Consider the following 21414-nt stretch of genomic DNA (forward strand, 5'->3'; position numbering starts at 1 on the left):
ACATCTTGTGCTGCACAGAACAGGTCAGTTCCTTTCCTCTCAGGTGAGCGACTTTGGGACTTTCAGGCCATCTTGTTATACTTAATGTAACAAATATTTTGATGTGCAATTAAATATAATTGGTTCATTTTATAAGGATTCTGTGCATCACATATGGCCCCTATACCTGATGTGAACTGGTAACATTTCAAAAAAGACGATATGTTGTCTTGTTTTTAGCTCACCTGAGCACAACGTGCTCATGGTGAGGTTTGTGATCGCCTTTTGTCCGTCGTGCGTCGTCCGTCGTCAACATTTTGCCTTGTAAACAATCTAGAGACCATATTTATTGTCCGATCTTCATGAAACATGGTCAGAACATTTGTCACATTGATACCTCGACTGAGTTCGAAACTGGGTCATGCTCGGTCAAAAACTAGGTCACTAGGTCAAAAGAAAGAAAAACCTTGTGAACACTAGAAGTCACATTTGATGCCAAATCTTCATGTTACTTTGTCAAAATGTTTGTCTTAATGATATGTTGGTTGAGTTCAAAAATGGTTCCGGTCAGTTGAAAAACATGGCCGCCAGGGGGCGGGGCAGTATTCCTTATATGGCTATAGAGAAACCTTGTGAACATTCTAGAAGTCACAATTTTTGCCCAATCATCATGAAACTTGGTGGAAACATTGGTTTCATTGATATCTCGGATGAGTTTGAAAATGGTCCAGATTGGTGAAAAAACATGGCCACCAGGGGGCGGGGCAGTTTTCTCTTTTCGTATATAGTACAAACATGTGAACACTCTAGAAGTCACATTTTTGGTCCAATCTTCATGAAATTTAGTCACAACATGTCTTTTCTGGATATGACGGTTGAGTTCGAAAATGGTTATGTTTGCTTGAAAGACATGGCTGCCAAGGGGCGGGGCATTTTTCCTAATATGGCTATTGTAAAATCTTGTTAACACTCTAGAGGCCACATTTATTGTCTGATCTTCATGAAACTTGGCCAGAAGATTCATCCCAATAATATCTTGTACTAGTTTGAAAATGATGCCGGTTGGTTGAAAATTGAAAAAAATTGCTGCCAGGGGGCAGCGCATTTTTCCTTAAATGGCTATAGTAAAACCTTGTTAACACTCTAGAGTCCACATTTATTTTCTGATCTTCATGAAACTTGCTTTGAAGATATCTTGGATGAGTTCAAAAATGGTAACCTTTGCTTGAAAAACATGGCTGCGAAGGGGCGGGGCATTTTTCCTTATATGGCTATATATGGCTAAAGTAAAATCTTGTTAACACTCTAGAGGCCACATTTATTGTCCAATCCTCATGAAACTTGGTCAGAAGATTCATCCCAATAATATCTTGGAAGAGTTCGAAAATGATGCCGGTTCGTTGATAAACATGGCCACCAGGGGGCAGGGCATTTTTCCTAATATGGCTATAGTAAAACCTTGTTAACACTCTAGAGGCCACATTTATTTTCCGATCTTCATGAAACTTGCTCAGAAGATTTGTCCAAATGATATCTTGGATGAGTTTGAAAATGGTAACCTTTGCTTGAAAAACATGGCTGTCAAGGGGCGGGGCATTTTTCCTTATATGGCTATAGATGGCTATAGTAAAACCTGTTAACACTCTAGAGGCCACATTTATATCTTAATGAAATTGGTCAGAAGATTCCTCCCAATATTATCTTAGAAGAGTTAAAAAATGATGCCCTTTGGTTGAAAAACATGGCCGCCAGGGGGCAGGGCATTTTTCCTTATATGGCTTTAGTAAAACCTTGTTAGCACTCTAGTGGCCACATTTATTATCCGATCTTCATGAAACTTGCTCAGAAGATTTGTCCAAATGATATCTTGGATGAGTTTGAAAATGGTAACCTTTGCCTGAAAAACATGGCTGTCAAGGGGCGGGGCATTTTTCCTTATATGGCTATAGTAAAATCTTGTTAACACTCTAGTGGCCACATTTATATCTTAATGAAACTTGGTCAGAAGATTCATCCCAATATTATCTTAGCAGAGTTAAAAAATGATGCCCTTTGGTTGAAAAACATGGCCGCCAAGGGGGGGGGGCATTTTTCCTTATATGGCTTTAGTAAAACCTTGTTAGCACTCTCGAGGCCACATTTATTGTCCAATCTTCATGAAATTTGGTCAGAAGATAGGTCTCAATGATATCTTGGATGAGTTCGCAAATAATTATGTTTGCTTGAAAAACATGGCTTCCAAGGGGCGGTCTTCATGAAACTTGGTCAGAAGATTTGTCCCAAAAATATCTTGTTGTCTCAGGTGAGCGACTTTGGGCCTTTCAGGCCCTCTTGTATAAATACATGTATATGTATAGTTTTACAAGAATTTCATATTGAAATATCAACATTTGTTGTACTTTTTTAAAATGTTTATAAATAAAGAAATATATATGTATAGAATTATCTCTGCTGTGTGTGTTATAACTTGTTGAGACTAATTAGTCGTCTCTGGTCAATGAATACCTACTTTTTGCTCCTCAACATTATTTAATACTGATATTTATAAACTGAAGCTCTATAGTTTAACTTTTAAAATGTAAAAATTTGGAAAATTGGGATGGCTAATGAATTTTATCAAGTAAATAAAGTTTATTTATTTATTTATTTTAAATGACCCTGACTTTTGGCTGTAGTATAAAAGTGGGTAACAATAGTGATTATTTAAAGCAAGATTAGTTTTGCAAATTGCTAGTCTTTGAAACTGTTTTTGTTTAATAGTATATATGATGCAGGCTGTAATGTTGTTTTGCTAAGAACGTTTCAGCTGAGCTAAATGTTTTAGGTACAACGCTATTATAACGGAATAAGATTGCCGTAAGCAAATTATCTCCCTTTGTTATATGGTGTCAGCAGCACAAGCAGTTACCTCCCTTAGTCACTTAAGAATACTTGTTATGAAATTATTATTGTTATTTTGTGTTACTTTTGTATGAACTAACTGTATATTTCTGAAATAGTGATGGTTACAATAGACTTATAAATTAGTGTCCGCCATGCTTGTTAAGATATTTACTGCTCAGTAAATGTAAACAACTTCAGGTATATACAAATGATCATTTGCACAAGTAACTGTTACATTAGCCTTAATATATGTAGTGTAACCAAACATTTTAAGCCCCCAAAAAATGTAATTGGTTCTAGTCCATTTCCTGATATTTTGTCCATATAAAATTGATTTAATTAAATCATCCATTCCTGTAGCTAATCATTCAACAACAGCTTTCAGTTGGTCAATTTCGTGACGTAAATGTATGGTCCTACTCATTGTTAATCCACTCCTTCACTACAAAAGTGACAAGGGGTATACTGGAATCATTTGGAAGTCTGTCTGTCTGGTTTTACATGTAAAATCTTCTGTGCACAACTTCTTCAACCTTTTGTTTGCAAACTTTACTAAACTTTTACAGAATTATTATCTACAACTGCCTCAGTGCATGTTGTCAAGGTTTCACAATTGTCATATTTTTTGAGGATTTATTTCCCTTTGTTAAAGATACGATATCAAAGCTTACGTGCATTATTTCTCTTACATTTTGGGTGAAATTTTTATTAAACTTTTACATAACAGAATTATTATCTGTAAGTGCTTCAGCGCATTTTGTTAAGGTTTCATGATTGTGTTGTTTTGTATTTTAAAGGAGTTATTACCCTTGGTGTCAAATGAAATCTTCTTTAGGCAAATCCTATATTTGGCATGCCATTGTTCACAAAATTCTACATAAATATTACTTCAAAGTGCTATATACATTGCATATCTTCAAGGTATCACAATTACTTCGTTTTTTAAGCAGTTATTGCCCTTTGTTTAATTTAACATATTGCTAGGGCCTTCTCACGGCCAGTTATCTTTTTTTTCTTAAAACTTTAATAGCAAATTCTTATATTACCTGCAGGACGGTAACAATTCATCTGTGACAAATATATAAAAATTATTGCCATAGGTAATCAATATTCGTTTTGACTTTGTAGTTGTTAATGAATATAAAGTGGTTGCAAAAAGTTTTGCTCTTCTACAATATAACTGTCTTTGAATTTTTGATACATGTATTGACTGATTTCCTGTATTTTGTACTAATTTTTTTTATATAGTTTTCTTCTATGAAGTAGTGTAGATGGCTAATCTAACTCGAGAATAGTAAAAAGTCAATGTGCTAGCAAGCTGCTGGTTGTTGTTGTTCAGATGGACAGTGTCAATGCTAGCAAGCTGCTGGTTGTTGTTGTTCAGATGGACAGTGTCAATGCTAGCAAGCTGCTGGTTGTTGTTGTTCAGATGGACAGTGTCAATGCTAGCAAGCTGCTGGTTGTTGTTGTTCAGATGGACAGTGTCAATGCTAGCAAGCTGCTGGTTGTTGTTGTTCAGATGGACAGTGTCAATGCTAGCAAGCTGCTGGTTGTTGTTGTTCAGATGGACAGTGTCAATGCTAGCAAGCTGCTGGTTGTTGTTGTTCAGATGGACAGTGTCAATGCTAGCAAGCTGCTGGTTGTTGTTGTTCAGATGGACAGTGTCAATGCTAGCAAGCTGCTGGTTGTTGTTGTTCAGATGGACAGTGTCAATGCTAGCAAGCTGCTGGTTGTTGTTGTTCAGATGGACAGTGTCAATGCTAGCAAGCTGCTGGTTGTTGTTGTTCAGATGGACAGTGTCAATGCTAGCAAGCTGCTGGTTGTTGTTGTTCAGATGGACAGTGTCAATGCTAGCAAGCTGCTGGTTGTTGTTGTTCAGATGGACAGTGTCAATGCTAGCAAGCTGCTGGTTGTTGTTGTTCAGATGGACAGTGTCAATGCTAGCAAGCTGCTGGTTGTTGTTGTTCAGATGGACAGTGTCAATGCTAGCAAGCTGCTGGTTGTTGTTGTTCAGATGGACAGTGTCAATGCTAGCAAGCTGCTGGTTGTTGTTGTTCAGATGGACAGTGTCAATGCTAGCAAGCTGCTGGTTGTTGTTGTTCAGATGGACAGTGTCAATGCTAGCAAGCTGCTGGTTGTTGTTGTTCAGATGGACAGTGTCAATGCTAGCAAGCTGCTGGTTGTTGTTGTTCAGATGGACAGTGTCAATGCTAGCAAGCTGCTGGTTGTTGTTGTTCAGATGGACAGTGTCAATGCTAGCAAGCTGCTGGTTGTTGTTGTTCAGATGGACAGTGTCAATGCTAGCAAGCTGCTGGTTGTTGTTGTTCAGATGGACAGTGTCAATGCTAGCAAGCTGCTGGTTGTTGTTGTTCAGATGGACAGTGTCAATGCTAGCAAGCTGCTGGTTGTTGTTGTTCAGATGGACAGTCACTTTGTAATGATGCTCACCTTAAACAGGAAATATGAGCCCTGCTCTGTGAAAGGGAGTTAAATGCATGTGTGTAAAGTGTTGTCCCGGATTAGCCTTTGCAGTCTGCATATGCTAATCAGGGACCACACTTTCCGCGTAAACTGGATTTTTGCTAAGAAGATACTTTCTTGAAACAAAAAATATCATCAAAACAAAAAGTGTCGTCCCAGATTAGCCTGTGCAAACTGCACAGGCTAATCTGGGATCTTGACAAGCTAATCTGGGATGACACTTTACGCACATGCATTAAACTCCTTTTTTGCAGAGCAGGGCCCATTTATTTTTTAAATAAGTTTATATTCTGTTAAATAGTGCTTGTATGTAACAAATGTACAAGAATGGCACATAATAAAGTGACACTATAACTGGGTCATATAGTCAGTTACTTATAGTATGAATGTCTAAATGTTCCACCTTTTTCATTTGTAAATGAATGCAGTGATGCAGCAAAGCCCTTTCACAGATGCATATCGGTTGTGCTATCAGAAAAGGGGGTTTAATGCATGTGTGTAAAGTTTCCTCCCAGATTATCCTGTGCAGTCAGCACAAGCCAATCAGTGACAACACTTTGCCAAAAAGTGGAGTTTTGCTAAGAAGAGACTTAATTTAAACAAAAACTATCATAAAATCAGAAAGTGTTGTCCCTGATTAGCGTGTGCGATTAGCCTGTGCCGACTGCACACGTTTATCTGGGACAACGCTTTACGCTCATGCATTAAACCCCCTTTTCACAGATCCCCATCATCACCATATTTCTGGGTGTTGCAGCCCGGCCTTGCCGGGGTGGTTGCGGCCGATGGCTCCCTGCCCGGTATTGGCCAGTATAAGGCCCAAGTCCCTGTCAAGGTCACCAACATGCAGCTGGCAACCTCTCCTCTCTGGAATGGAAGTATCTTCTATGACGATACATCAGCAGCACAAGATATTGCACAAAGAGGTAAGCTAATGACATAACTGGGTCTGAAATGATTTGAGTTCTGTATCGTGTTATTAAAATGGTCATACATTTGTCTTACCTCTGAAACTACTGTGTCTGAAATACCTTTCATTTCTTGTATGTATCTTTTACTTAATTATATTTTTTTTATAACTATGGTGTTGACTTCCACAGACATACATTATTTAGCTATGATAGTCCAAATATGCATTGACCAGTAAATGCCACATGCACATGTGTCAACATACCTCCACAATTCATCTTTAAGCTTCATTTATCTAATCTAAATATGCATATGTCATTAACTGTCACTTATATTCTCTAAACACCAGACCACAAATATGCAAATAACAATAAAATATCACTAATTTTCTAAACAGATCGTACCACAAATGCTTACATCAGTAAATATCTCATATATTCTCTGAATTTTATTGGAGCATATCACAAATATGCTTTCATCAGTAAATATCTCATATATTTTCTGAACATCAGACCTCAAATATGTATCACTAATGTTCTCATAACAGGCAACAACAAATATCTATGCATATAACTGAGTAAATTAGCTCCTTTTATTTCAAAATTTCATCACCAATATGCATTTACCAGTCCATATCACTTATATCCTCTTAATATGCCATCACAAAGATGCACACACAAGTAAATAAATTTGTTTTTTCTGAATGTCTAGCACAATACAGCTTCAACGTTTGCGGTCTAACTGTTTTCAGTCAGTGGAAGACAGAGTTCCAATCAAAATGGAGACTCATCAAAGCAGCCAACTCTGTCTTCATTTAGGGAGTCTTAACATATTACTTCTCAACTAATTTCCTCTGATTGTCCCACCACAAATATACGTACTCGGGGAAAAACTTGGCTTAATGCAAGTGAGTTAAGTGTTGTCCCAGATTGGCTTAATGCAAGTGAGTTAAGTGTTGTCCCAGATTAGTCTGTGCATTCTGCACATGCGTATCAGGAACAACACTTTCTGCCTTTATGATTTTTTTTTAAAATAGTCCCTTCTTAATGAATCAGACACTTTACACACATGCATTAAACCCCATTTTCAAAACCAAGTTAAAAAAGTATTGTTTTTTCTGGACATCTTACTACAATTCAGCTCCAACATTTCATTTCTCTAGTTCAACTGTTGCCAGGTGGAGGGAGAAGGCGATCCAAGCAGAACGGAGAAGCGTCCAACCAGCCCGCCCCACTCGGGCGCACGAACACCATGTACCAGGCAGGATGTGGGGGAACTGGAGGGTACGGAGGGTTTGCCTACACAAACAGCGGGAATCGGGCACAGTTCTATTTGAATCAAATTCCTTATGTGGCAACACAGCCATCACAAACTGCAGAGTATGTTGAGTGGTTGACAAGGTAGAGATCCCCCCAATTGCTTGCCTGAGGGTGACTAGTGCTTTCAGTACTAAAATGATGTTGTTTTGTTTATTAAAAAAAAGTATCATAAGATCTTTGTATGGGTTTTTGTAAAAATTGTTGTGTGTTTTTTGACACATAAAATGTTATTGATTAAAACAAATTGAGTTCAACTTATGAACTGTATTTGTTTATGTTTCTTTTATTTTAGGCATGGTTATCAGATTGTTTATACAAATTCAATGTAAATAACTTAATTTTGATAATATGCTTGCTTTTAATTGGTGAACTTAAAGCTTAAAACAGTTTAATTTCCAGTAACAAGTGCCTTATGGATCTTTGCTGTGGTGTGGTTATGTTTTAGCGAAATTTATTTGATACAAATTATTTAATTTAAAAGTATATTTCGTGTTCCAGATATTTTCTGAATACCATGCATCCTTCGAGTAAGTGGCTTGAAGAGGAAATTAACACAAAACAATCAATTAAATCATTGCCAAGCTTTTATGATGTCTATTGCTTAAATTATTTTAAGAAAATGCTTATTATTTTTCTATTGTGGTGTGCTTTTAATCAGAATTAAAACTTCAACTACATTTTGATGCTGAATTTTCATATCAAATCTTGCTTGATAGACCACAAGCATTAGATCCATAGGAGCGAAATGATCAAAGTTTTGTGATTTTAATTTTGAATGCTTTACTGACATATTTTAGTAATACTTTTTGTGCATTCAAGGCTTTGTACAGGTTGTTCCTAACAATGTTAAGCAGCTATTTGACAGTGTTTTACAGAGTTATGTCCCCTCAGACATGCAATTTCAGCCAATCGGTTAAGTGTTTTCACAGTAGAGTAGTTGTAAGCCCCAATCCCCAAATTAAACAGTCAATATTTCTTATAACAATGAACAGAGGGGGTAATCATGTGACAGACAAAATGCGACGTCCATGCCGAGGCAGGTATTTTTCGTCATTTTATACTCTTTATTACTCGTATTATTATTTTTCATTCCGCTCACTTTCCAGCCATATTACGAAGAAAGTTACTGGTTTTTATTTCATAGGAATATTCGCTCTATATCTCGAATTTTCTCGGTGCGAAATTTCTTAGCGGGATGACCTAATTAGGGCTCCACTAATAAAATATGCGGGGAGTAAAGTCGAGATATAAAGCGAATTTAAATACGAAATAAACGCTAAACACCTTTTTACTGATATGGCTGGAAAGTGAGCGTCGTTTGGAAAATAAACAGAAGTAATAAAGGGTATAACATGGCGAAAAATAACTGTCTCGGTATTGATGTCGCCATCTTGACTATCACGTGATTACCCCCTCTGATGAATTGACAGGATTTGTTTTTGTTTTTTATACCATTACCTTTTGGTAACTTATATTCAAAGTTGTGATCTAATAATTTGTATAAATTATTTTGAACTTGTTACATGGATGATGAAAAGTATTATGATTTTATTATTCATCAGTTCTAAGTAAGTAGTCTTTCAGAATCTGTTATCATTTAAATACTTTGACTTGATAATTATAAACAACATAGAACATACATTTTCAATGAGATCTGCCAGTTTGTTGTGCCTTTTGGCTGTCAAAGCATATTGCTGTGCATTTGATGGGTTGTGGCTTACATTTGTTTGCACATTAACCAAGTGGCCCACATTTTGATACTGCATTAAATATGTACATCTATTACATAAAATAGAAGAAAACCCTACATTTATGTTCAAGAGCTGAAAAAATATACAGTGCTGTTTTAGTGTTATATATCATGCAATATTATATCAATGTAAATTTAGTGAACAAACGTATGCATTGATGTAACATTCATGCTAGATCATTATAGTTCTTTTTTCACATGTGGGTCATTTACTATAAATAATATTAAGTTATTTCCTTAAGTTTTATTAAATTATTGGTTTATTTTTATATTGTGTGCAGTTTGTTTGTTTGGATTTGTGGCTTTTGTATTTAAATAACACATGTTGTATGCAATTCCCTAACTGCAGGTTTTCCACAAATAATTGTGTTTGACCCTGTTTAATTTGTGAACACATTTTCTATTTAACACCTTGTTTATTATATTTTTATGCCTCCGAATTGATAGATCGAGGGTATATTGTTTTTGTCCTGTCTGTCTGTCTGTCTGTCTGTCTGTCTGTCTGTCTGTCTGTCTGTCTGTCTGTCTGTCTGTCTGTCTGTCTGTCTGTCTGTCTGTCTGCCTGCCTGCCTGCCTGCCTGCCTGCCTGCCTGCCTGCCTGCCTGCCTGCCTGCCTGCCTGCCTGCCTGCCTGCCTGCCTGCCTGCCTGCCTGCCTGCCTGCCTGCCTGCCTGCCTGCCTGCCTGCCTGCCTGCCTGCCTGCCTGCCTGCCTGCCTGCCTGCCTGCCTGCCTGCCTGCCTGCCTGCCTGCCTGCCTGCCTGCCTGCCTGCCTGCCTGCCTGCCTGCCTGCCTGCCTGCCTGCCTGCCTGCCTGCCTGCCTGCCTGCCTGCCTGCCTGCCTGCCTGCCTGCCTGCCTGCCTGCCTGCCTGCCTGCCTGTCTGTCTGTCTGTCTGTCATTCTGTCCCAAAATTTTAACCTTGGTTAAAGTTTGATAACTTTTGCAATATTGAACATACCAACTTGATATTTACCATGCATGTGTATCTTATGTAGCTGCTCATTTTGAGTGGTGAAAAGTCAAGGTCAAAGTCATCCTTCAAGGTCAAAGGTCAAATATCATTGTATTTTTATTTTCTAAAACTTTAACCTTCGTTAAAGTTTTATCATAACTTTTTATACGCCCGTATAAATACGGGACGTATTATGTGAAACCCCTTGGCGGCGGGCGGGCGGGCGGCGGGCGGGCGGGCGGCGGGCGGCGGGCGGCGGGCGGAAGGCATCACTTTGTCCGGACTCTAATTCAAATTGTATTCATCCGATCTTCACCAAACTTGGTCAGCAGTTGCATCTAGTTGATATCTAGGCCAAGTTCGAATATGGGTCATGCCGGGTCAAAAACTAGGTCATAGGGTCAATAAGTGCATTTTCAAAGGGGCCACTTTGTCCGGACTCTATTTCAAATTGTATTCATCCGATCTTCACCAAACTTGGTCAGCAGTTGCATCTAGTTGATATATAGGCCAAGTTCGAATATGGGTCATGCCGGGTCAAAAACTAGGTCATAGGGTCAATTAGTGCATTTTCAACGGCGCCACTTTGTCCGGACTCTAATTCAAATTGTATTCATCCGATCTTCACCAAACTTGGTCAGAAGTTGTATCTAGACAATATCTAGGTCAAGTTCGAATATGGGTCATGCTGGGTCAAAAACTAGGTCACAGGGTCACTTAGTGCATTTCAAGCATTTAGCATGGTGTCCACTCTCTAATTGAAGTAGTTTTCATCCAATCTTCACCAAACTTGGTCAGAAGTTGTATCTAGACAGTATTTAGGTCAAGTTGGAATATGGGTCATTCCAGGTCAAAAACTAGGTCACAGGGTCACTTAAACCATTTCAAGCATTTAGCAAGTGCTCTCTAATTGAAGTAGTTTTCATCCGATCTTCACCAACTTTGGTCAGAAGTTGTGTCTAGACAATATCTACATGTAGGTCAAGTTCAAATATGGGTCTTGCCAGGTTAAAAACTAGGTCACGAGGTCCCGTAGTGCATTTCAAGCATTTAGCATGGTGTCTGCTCTCTAATTGAAGTAGTTTTCATCAGATCTTCACCAACTTTGGTCAGAAGTTGTGTCTAGATGATATGTAGGTCAAGTTCAAATATGGGTCATGGTAAAGTTATCAAGTTGTCCAAAGTCTTAAAACGGGCGTATCTTGTGACAGTTTGGCACTCTTGTTTAATATTGAACACAGCAACTTCATATTTGGCATGCATAGTGTATCTCGTGGAGCTGCACATTTTGAGTGGTGAAAGGTCAAGGTCATCCTTTAAGGTCAAAGGTCAAGATAAAAAAAATAAAAATTCATTTCTCCATTCAATCTCTTACTTACTTCTCGTGCAGATGCACATCTTTAGTGGTGAAAGGTCAAGGTCAACCTTCAATGACAAAGGTCAAATATCATTGTATTTTTCTTTCCTATAACATTAACCTTCGTTTAAGTTTTATCATAACTTTTTATGCTCCCTCAAAATTTTTTGGGGGAGCATATAGTTGCCGCTTCGTCTGTCCGTGCATATGTCCGTCCGTGCACAATTTTTGTCCGGGCTATTTCTCAGCAATTAATGACCGGAATTAAATTAAACTTTATGGGAAGCTTCAATTCCAAGAGGAGATGTGCATATTATCAGCCGGTTCTGGACGGATGATTTTTCACAGAGTTATGGTCATTTGAAATTTTCCATTAACTGTACATATAGTGCAATTCTTGTCCGGGCTATTTCTCAGCAACTAATGACCGGAATTCAATTAAACTTTATGAGAAGCTTCACTACCAATTGGAGATGTGCATATTATCAGCCGGTTCTTGTCGTCTAATTTTTCACAGAGTTATGGCCCTTTGAAATTTTCCATTGTACATATAGTGCAATTCTTGTCCGAGCTATTTCTCAGCAACTTATTACGGGAATTCAATTAAACTTTATGGGAAGCTTCACTACCAACAGGAGATGTGCATATTATGTGTGGGCTCTGGTTAGATGATTTATTTAGAGAGTTATGGCCCTTTGAAATTTTTAAGTTGCTAAACCATCCATCGTATTATTTTGTCCAAAGTTATGCCCCTCAAGACGTTTCCTTTTATCTGAATATATAGTGCAATATTGTGACAAAAAAAAAAATTGAGGAGCATCACCAGTCTCCAACGGTTTCTTGTTTAATATTGAACACAGCAACTTCATATTTGGCATGCATGTGTATCTTGTGGAGCTGCACATTTTGAGTGGTGAAAGGTCAAGGTCATCCTTCAAGGTCAAAGGTCAAAATAAAAAAAAATCATTTATCCATTCAATCTCTTACTTACTTCTACTGCAGCTGCACATTTTTAGTGATGAAAGGTCAAGGTCAACCTTCAAGGTCAAAGGTCAAATATCATTGTATTTTTATGCCCCGGATCAAATGATTGCGGGTATATTGTTTTTGGCCTGTCTGTCTGTCTGTCTGTCATTCTGTGGAAAACTTTAACCTTGGTAGCAACTTGATATTTGGCTTGCATATGTATCTCATAGAGCTGCACATTTTGCGTGGTGATAGGTCAAGGTCAAGATCATCCTTCAAGTTCACAGTTCAAATATATGGCTTCAAAGCGGCATCAAAACTTTAACCTTGGTCATAACTTTTGCAATATTTAAGATAGCAACTTTATATTTGGCATGCATGTGTATCTAATGGAGCTGCACATTTTGAGTGGTGAAAGGTCAAGGTCATCCTTCAAGTTCAAAGGTCGAATGTATGACTTCAAAGTGGCGAATAGTGGGCATTGTGTTTCTGACAAACACATCTCTTGTTTCAAAGTATAATAATGTTAAAAATGTTAGACAATTGTGCACACAAATTCATCCCACACAGGTTACAGTGCACAGCTTGGAATTGATGTATTGTTTTTATAACAAGCATATCAGATTGAAATATTCACTGTTATTAATACAGTGCTACAAGCATGTGTTAGGCAAAATTATGTACAAAAACCAAAAGAAGTTTAAAGCAGATATACTGCAACCGAAATATATGAATATTTGACTCAATTGAAAAATATTATTATTGAAAAGTTTAAAGCATTTTCCTTGTAAAATCCTTGTTTGTTAGAATTGAACCAATAGATGTTTTGCGTATGTTCTAATTACAGATATAACCAAAATGTAGAGTCGAGGTAAACTACAGTATAACCTTAGTATTTCTAGCAAACTGGATAAAAATAGAAGAATACTTAGGTTACAGAATACCTCTTTCTAAACAATTAGTAACAAGAAATGCATGCAGATTGATAGTTCTTTGGTTGGTAGTACTACATAGTTCACAATCACTTCATTTAGAGTTCATGGAAACGATCTTAAAATATGCATGCAATGAGTATCATTGAGAACAGACTCATAAGGGCGAGTTCGCAATCAATGGTCCTACAAGGGGAGAACATTTTGGGAAATTTTACAGCCTTATGAGTCTGTTCTCACCTACTAGGACCATTGATTGCAAACTTACCCTTTTGAGTCTGTTCTTGCCCTCAAGGACCATTGATTACCAACTTATCCTTATGAGTCTGTTCTCGCCCTCAAGGACCATTGATTGCGAACTTGCCCTCATGAGTCTGTTCTCGCTGTCTAGGACCATTGATTGCCAACCTACCCTTATGAGTCTGTTCTCACCCTGAAGGACCATTGATTGCAAACTTGCCCTTATGAGTCTGTTCTCGCTGTCTAGGAGCGTTGATTGCCAACTTACCCTTTTGAGTCTGTTCTAGCCCAGAAGGACCATTGATTGCTAACTTAGCCTTTTGAGTCTGTTCTCGCCTTCGAGGACCATTAATTGCGAATTTGCCCTTATGAGTCTGTTCTGGCCCTCTAGGACCTTTGATTGTGAACTTGCCATTATGAGTCTGTTCTCACCTACTAGGACCATTGATTGTGAACTTGCCCTTATGAGTCTGTTCTTGCCCTCTAGGACCATTGATTGGGAACTTGCCCTTATGAGTCTGTTCTCGCTGTCTAGGACCATTGTTTGCGAACTTGCCCTTTTGAGTCTGTTATCACCCTCCAGGACCATTGATCAAAACTTACTCTTATGAGTCTGTTCTCGTCTTCTAGGACCATTGATCAAAACTTACTCTTATTGGTTTGTTCTCACCCTCTAGGGCAATGATTGCCAACTTGCCCTTATGAGTCTGTTCTCACCCTCTAGGACCATTGATCAAAACTTACTCTTTTGAGTCTGTTCTTACCCTCTAGGACCATTGATTGCCAACGTACCCTTATGAGTCTGTTCTCGCTCTCTAGGACCATTGATTGCAAACTTGCCCTTATGAGTCTGTTCTCGCCCTCTAGGACCATTGATTGCGAACTTGCCCTTATGAGTCTGTTCTCACCCTCAAGGACCAGTGATTGCGAACTTGCCCTTATGAGTCTGTTCTCGCCCTCAAGGACCATTGATTGCTAACTTAGCCTTTTGAGTCTGTTCTCACCGTCAAGGACCAGTGATTGCGAACTTGCCCTTATGAGTCTGTTCTTGCTGTCTAGGACCATTGATTGCCAACTTGCCCTTATGAGTCTGTTCTCAACCTCAAGGACCATTGATTACGAACTTGCCCTTATGAGTCTGTTCTCGCTGTCTAGGACCATTTATTGCCAACTTACCCTTTTGAGTCTGTTCTCGCCCTCAAGGACCATTGATTGCTAACTTAGCCTTTTGAGTCTGTTCTCGCCATCAAGGACCTTTGATTGCGAACTTGCCCTTATGAGTCTGTTCTCGCCCTCTAGGACCTTTGATTGTGAACTTGCCATTATGAGTCTGTTCTCACCTACTAGGACAATTGATTGTGAACTTGCCCTTATGAGTCTGTTCTCACTAACTATGACCTTTGATTGCGAACTCATTCTGATGAGGCTGTTCTCGCCCTCTAGGACCATTGATCAAAACTTACTCTTATGAGTTTGTTCTCACCTTCTAGAACCATTGTTTGCGAACTTGCCCTTTTGAGTCTGTTCTCACCATCCAGGACCATTGATCAAAACTTACTCATATGTGTCTGTTTTCGCCCTTTAGGACCATTGATTGCCAACTTTCCCTCATGAGTCTGTTCTCACCATCTAGGACCATTGATAAAAACATACTCTTATGAGTCTGTTCTAACCCTCTAGGACCATTGATTGCTAACTTGCCCTTATGAGTCTGTTCCCACCATCTAGGACCATTGATCAAAACTTACTCTTATGAGTTTGTTCTCGCCCTCAAGGACAATTGATCAAAACTTACTCTTATGAGTTTGTTCTCACCCTCTAGGGCAATGTTTGCCAACTTGCCCTTATGAGTCTGTTCTCACCCTCTAGGACCATCGATCAAAACTTACTCTTATGAGTCTGTTCTTACCCTCTAGGACCATTGATTGCCAACTTACCCTTATGAGTCTGTTCTCGCCCTCTAGGACCATTGATTGCTTACTTGCCCTTATGAGTCTGTTCTCGCCCTCTAGGACCATTGATTGCTTACTTGCCCTTATGAGTCTGTTCTCGCCCTCTAGGACCATTGATTGCGAACTTGCCCTTATGAGTCTGTTCTCGCCTTCTAGGACCATTGATTGCGAACTTGCCCTTATGAGTCTGTCCTCGCTGTCTAGGACCATTGATCAAAACTTGCCCTTATGAGTCTGTTCTTGCTGTCTAGGACCATTGATCAAAACTTACTCTTATGAGTCTGTTCTCGCCCTCAAGGACCATTGATAAAAACTTTCTCTTATGAGTCTGTTCTCGCCCTCTAGGACCATTGATTGCTAACTTGCCCTTATGAGTCTGTTCTCTCCCTCTAGAACCATTGATCAAAACTTGCCCTTTTGAGTCTGTTATCACCCTCCAGGACCATTGATCAAAACTTACTCTTATGAGTTATGAGTTTTTTCCCTCTAGGACCATTGATTGCAAACTTGCCCTAATGAGTCTGTTCTCACCCTCTATAGGATCATTGATTGTGAACTCACCCGTATGAGTCTGTTCTCGTCCTCTAGGACCATTGATTGCGAACTCACCCTTATTAGTCTGTTCTCATCCTCTAGGACCATTGATTACAAACTAGGGGAGTGAATCTATTATTACAAACTTGATAATTTTGAAAACAATATGTTCTTCCCTGACGGAGCTTTCCTATGGTTCTCACGTACCTGGGCGTGCAAGTCAGCATTTGCATTAATTTTGTGTTGTTGGTTTACCATGTCTTACATTTACCCTCGTACGTAAACATAAGACAGGTTTCTCCAAAATGTTAAGAAATATGTATGGAAACTTACCTGGGACACCTGTCACTAGTTAACATCTATCGTCAGCAAAAAAAATGCAAACAGTACATAATAATATGTATTTCATTAGCATTTGCATGCATTGCAGGATGACATAGAACTGCAATAAAAAAAATCTTCCTCAGTAAAAACTAAATTTTAAAAAAGTTTCAAATATAAAGCTATATATATCTGCTCAAAATGTCTATGTGATATGAAATAAGCTTAACCTTTGAATCACATTTAATATATATCTTTATTCATTAAACAAGATCCAAGAAAGACAACTGTGTCTTCTGGCTTGACCAGAGTTTATTTCTCTTTCTTTGCAGTATTGCATACTGTTTTTACATTTTCATAACTGTTTCCCTGTTTGAAATGTTTCTTTCTTGTATTGTATGCAATGTATTGTGGCAGAATTAGTTTTAAAGCATGTTACTTGTAATTAATTAATTCTATTAACTGAATCATCTGTCTGACCGTAACATTGTTTATGAAGATCACTCGATTCTTATAATAGATATACAAAATGTAATATGACAATTATTAAGTGAACATACTACTTTTTATGTATGACTGTGTTCAGACAGTTTAAAATGTTTCAATATAACATTTCATAAAGGTTATAATTTCCTTTTTTATATGAATTTAAATGTTTACATTATAAAATATCCATGTACTTTTAAGTGGCAATACTTTAAAGTTTGATGACTTCTTATACATATTCACCATTTCATTTAATGCATTTTCAGAATGAACAACAATCGAAACAACAGAAAATAAACATTGACCTGAGGATTGACCATGAACACTGCAACTGTACCTTGGTTGCTATTAGCAACAGGCTCAGTTATGGGAAGTATAGAACAGCCATGATACCTGTTCCAATGTCTCTAACATGTACATCTACATATGCAGAGATCATTTGACTGAAACTGTTTTTACCATGGATGCCTTAAGCACTTATGCAAGCATTCAAAAGTTAAGACTTGGGGTACAAGTAACACATTTTATTGTTGAATGTTTAACATTTTGTGATGTCCTTAAAAAATCTCCAACATGCTTTATTGGCTTACCACATGTTGTATGTCTCAAAGCTTACAAAGGACACAGTTGTGTTTGCTATAAGAAAAGTTACTAACAAGCTATACTTTTAAAAACCTTCAACATTTGTGATATAAAAACATAAATATACATTTTTAGCATGTGAACTTTAGATAAAGTTGTGAATAACCTGATTTTGATGGACCTTGGTTGTGTTGGGAAAATGGACCTTGAAGTGGGTTTTCAGAGAGAAAGAGAGTGTGATTAGTAGCAGTTACTGGATAATTGCCAGACAGTTAGTACAAAAACATCCAATCCAGTTATCATACCGTATGCCACTTTAATATTATATATATTTTCAAACCAGAGAGATTGCGGCAGATGTCACTATGTTTTGGCTAGCTCTGTAGTTAATCCTTGTGAAATGATTATGTAATCGTGAAATCCCTTTTTTTCCCCGATGTTATAGCTGATTTCATATTGCCACTTATATGAAAAATACTGAAAATGATGCCAGTAGGCTAAGGTGTGCACAGTCAGACAGTGTGGGAAAACTAAGGACATTATGGGGTTGTGCACAGTCAGACAGTGTGGGAAAACTAAGGACATTATGGGGTTGTGCACAGTCAGACAGTGTGGCAAAACTAAGGACATTATGGGGTTGTGCACAGTCAGACAGTGTGGCAAAACTAAGGACATTATGGGGTTGTGCACAGTCAGACAGTGTGGCAAAACTAAGGACATTTTGGGGTTGTGCTATATAAATAAATTACTTAGTCAAATTTTGGATTCCATTTCATGTGGAAAACTCCAGTATGTATACATGATCGTTATTTACAAAAAGCAAATTTTTGGTCTTGCTCTCTCTTTTCAGACACATACATCTCCCAAACAATTCTCCCATACAATTAGATATAATCAGTGCTGTGCAAGTGACTTGAAAAATGTTGTAGAAATCAAACTGCAAAAACAATCTTGTTGGAAGTTACATGTTGTCCAACTACATTGTTTTATACTTAATTCTTGGCTATTTTTAAACATGTTTGAATTTACTTCAGTTTTATATAAAATATAATATGGAAATGCCTATGTGATTGCAGACTGACTTGATGTGCCCATGTCTGTTTTATTTGTTACTATGATAATCTGTTTTGCATATTTCTCAATGTTTTATATTTAATCTTGGATATGGAAAGCATTTATACTGACAATTATTGGTTTTGAAACTGTTTTCATAACATATGATCATTCCACTTTCAATTGCACGTAATGTAAATAACAATGCATTCCTTTATTGAAAGCATTCCAATAGATAATGGACCCAGTACTGGATATGTTTTATTACATTGCCCAAGCACATGTGTAGCACTTATACATTTTAGTTAAATAAGTAAATATGTGTAGCTCGCCTGTAAGTAAGTATACTTTTCTTACAATCAAAGGTGTGGTTTAGCTAGTATATTGTGTTTTATAAGTTTCGTGTTGGTGCATTGACATTCAAATATAAATGAACATCAAGATTTATTTTTGTACTCTTTGTTGCTGGTGTAGAGAATTGTATGACATATGCTGTTTTATGTTAGATTTTATTTGATATGGCATGTAAAAAATGTAAACTAGATAAACAAATGTACTTAAAGAATGTACATTGGTTATACACAGCACTGTTATTTGTACATTATTCCTCTCAGGGGGCATGCACAACAATTTTCCTTTTTATTATTGATATGTTGTACCTACATTTGATAAAGGTTAAGAATAAATACACAAAATATACAAATAAAGCAAACACATGTTACTGAATTACAGGATCAGTATTATAAAAATACATTGTTTTAAGAAAGTTTAAGACATGTTGACATGTAAGACTTGGAAGAAAGTGAAAAAAATATGTAAAGTCCTTTTACAAACATAGGAGCTGTGTTTGTCATCTAAAAGTCAGGTCCAATGATGTTCTTAAAAAGCAAGTTACAAATATGGTGGTTGTTAAACATGATAGATCTTTGGTACTTTATATCATGTGCAACTTACTTTTCTGGAATATCTTCTTTTTTTCCTTTTAAAGGAAATATTATATTATTTCCAAATATTTATTCAGGTGCTTAAATAATATAGATTTGACTTGTTACAATGATACAAAACGTCAATATTTGTAGAATGATATTTGTCAATATTATTAAACTGTTAGGAATTCGATCATAATTTAGCTGCTGAAATGTTTGTATTGAAGATTAACACCTGCATTTATGGGTATATTTTTTAACTGTCATCTTGCTTTTTCAATAACTCGTTCCTTCAGAGTGGGGGTATATATACATGTATATAAATTAAAGAATACGTTTCATTTCAGTGTACGTTTTGGACCTTTGAATGATTTCGTTGCTTGGCAACATAGTTATAATTGAAAAAAAAATAATGTGCTTGTAAATACATTAAGGTGTTATCTATAGTAATATTGTATATAATAAATGCGTTTTTAATAAAAATGCACTATAATCAACTAATGCCGTCCATGTTCGTTCCCACTGCTTAGCGGTATTAAATATTATTGTAGATGTTACTTTATGTAAAAGTGTTTAAACTTTTTATTATGTATTGTTAATTTATATGATAATTGAATCAAATCTCCGTCCCAATCACATTGTATTTTTGAATAAAGAAAAATAACATACGGCTCGTTGAATAGTTTTATTCCCTGCCTAGAAGTCTATTCCACAAGCGAAAGTGTGGCGGTTTGTTTTCAATTCCAACATGATTTTTCTTGGTTAATCCAAATACAAATATGTTTGTATAGGTCCCTGGTTAATCAGCCAATAATCAAAGAAATACTGTGCAGGTTCATATGCATTCAACCACAATTATTCTACAACAAAAGAACAGACATTTAAGTTCATAATTTCCACGAACGGGATTTTTGAAGCACGAGTCAAGTTAAATTGTGTATGTATGAACACGTATACAGAATACGCACCAAAAATAACTTCCTGAACATCAACAAGGTTTTCATTCGGGACGGACATTTATTTGTTGAGGAATATTCTCTTTATTTATAAACGGGTCTCTAAATCAAAAGTTGGTCTTGTATAAACAAAAACGCGTGCTGTGGCGCAGTTTCTCGCAATAAAAAACGACTCTATCGGAATACTTTAGTTGACTCAGAACGAGAGGCTTATTAAAGCGAGATTCGACTGGCATAAAAATGTGTATTTCAAAGTTGTCAGTGTCCTTCCGCGTTTTATGCGACATTGCATGTTTGTGTGGATCCCAAAGTTTTCTACCCCTCCCACTTAACGTTCAAGAATAACACATGGTGATTATAGATTTGTTTGGAAAAAATATATATCCTTTTTAAATGGTCAAATTAAAGATTAATTAAGCATTCATACATAATAAGGTGGTTAGACGTAAGGGGTATTTTATATTGCATCATAATGGTCATACAAGTAGTCGTCTTGTCTATGATCATGTTCACTTACGTGTCTTATTACATAGCGTAAAATATACCACGGCCCCATTTCACTTTAATCACATCTCGGCCGATTAATCTTACACAAAAATGACAGTTCGCTGATCCAGATAGATATAGTTAATATGGAATACGTATCGAAACATTGGAGCAAAGATTATTGACTTAAAAAGTTTAAACGACACAGAGCACTTTAATTTATTAAAGGTGTTACGCCATACCGGTAACAGATAATATTATCCACATGATGTTATGTATTGTATTAGCAATAATAGGTAAACCAGAAAGTTCAATATATAGGACATATCGACCGTAAATATAGACGTCTATC

At 37.1% G+C, this 21414-nt stretch overlaps 1 protein-coding gene across 17 annotated transcripts in view; it reads left to right on the plus strand.

Moving 5' to 3' along the window:
- Nucleotides 1-20288, plus strand: part of LOC127870757 (leucine-rich repeat-containing protein 9-like) — a 76457-nt gene extending 56169 nt beyond the window's left edge. For 9 of the 17 annotated variants that reach the window (XM_052413217.1, XM_052413213.1, XM_052413221.1 and 6 more), the window contains 4 exons: nucleotides 6101-6269; nucleotides 7415-7652; nucleotides 13442-13465; nucleotides 17326-20288. In XM_052413217.1, coding sequence (XP_052269177.1) covers nucleotides 6101-6269; nucleotides 7415-7652; nucleotides 13442-13465; nucleotides 17326-17356 — 462 coding nt within the window. In that variant the 3' untranslated portion in view covers nucleotides 17357-20288. Of the gene's footprint in view, nucleotides 1-6100; nucleotides 6270-7414; nucleotides 7653-8069; nucleotides 8099-13441; nucleotides 13466-17325 lie in introns of all 17 variants that reach the window. The other 8 variants (XM_052413218.1, XM_052413226.1, XM_052413220.1 and 5 more) reach the window with 7 other exon arrangements.
- The last annotated feature ends 1126 nt before the right edge of the window (nucleotides 20289-21414 follow it).

The sequence above is a fragment of the Dreissena polymorpha genome, chromosome 3, assembly GCF_020536995.1.
Source record: "Dreissena polymorpha isolate Duluth1 chromosome 3, UMN_Dpol_1.0, whole genome shotgun sequence".
Taxonomy (NCBI): Eukaryota; Metazoa; Mollusca; class Bivalvia; order Myida; family Dreissenidae; genus Dreissena; species Dreissena polymorpha.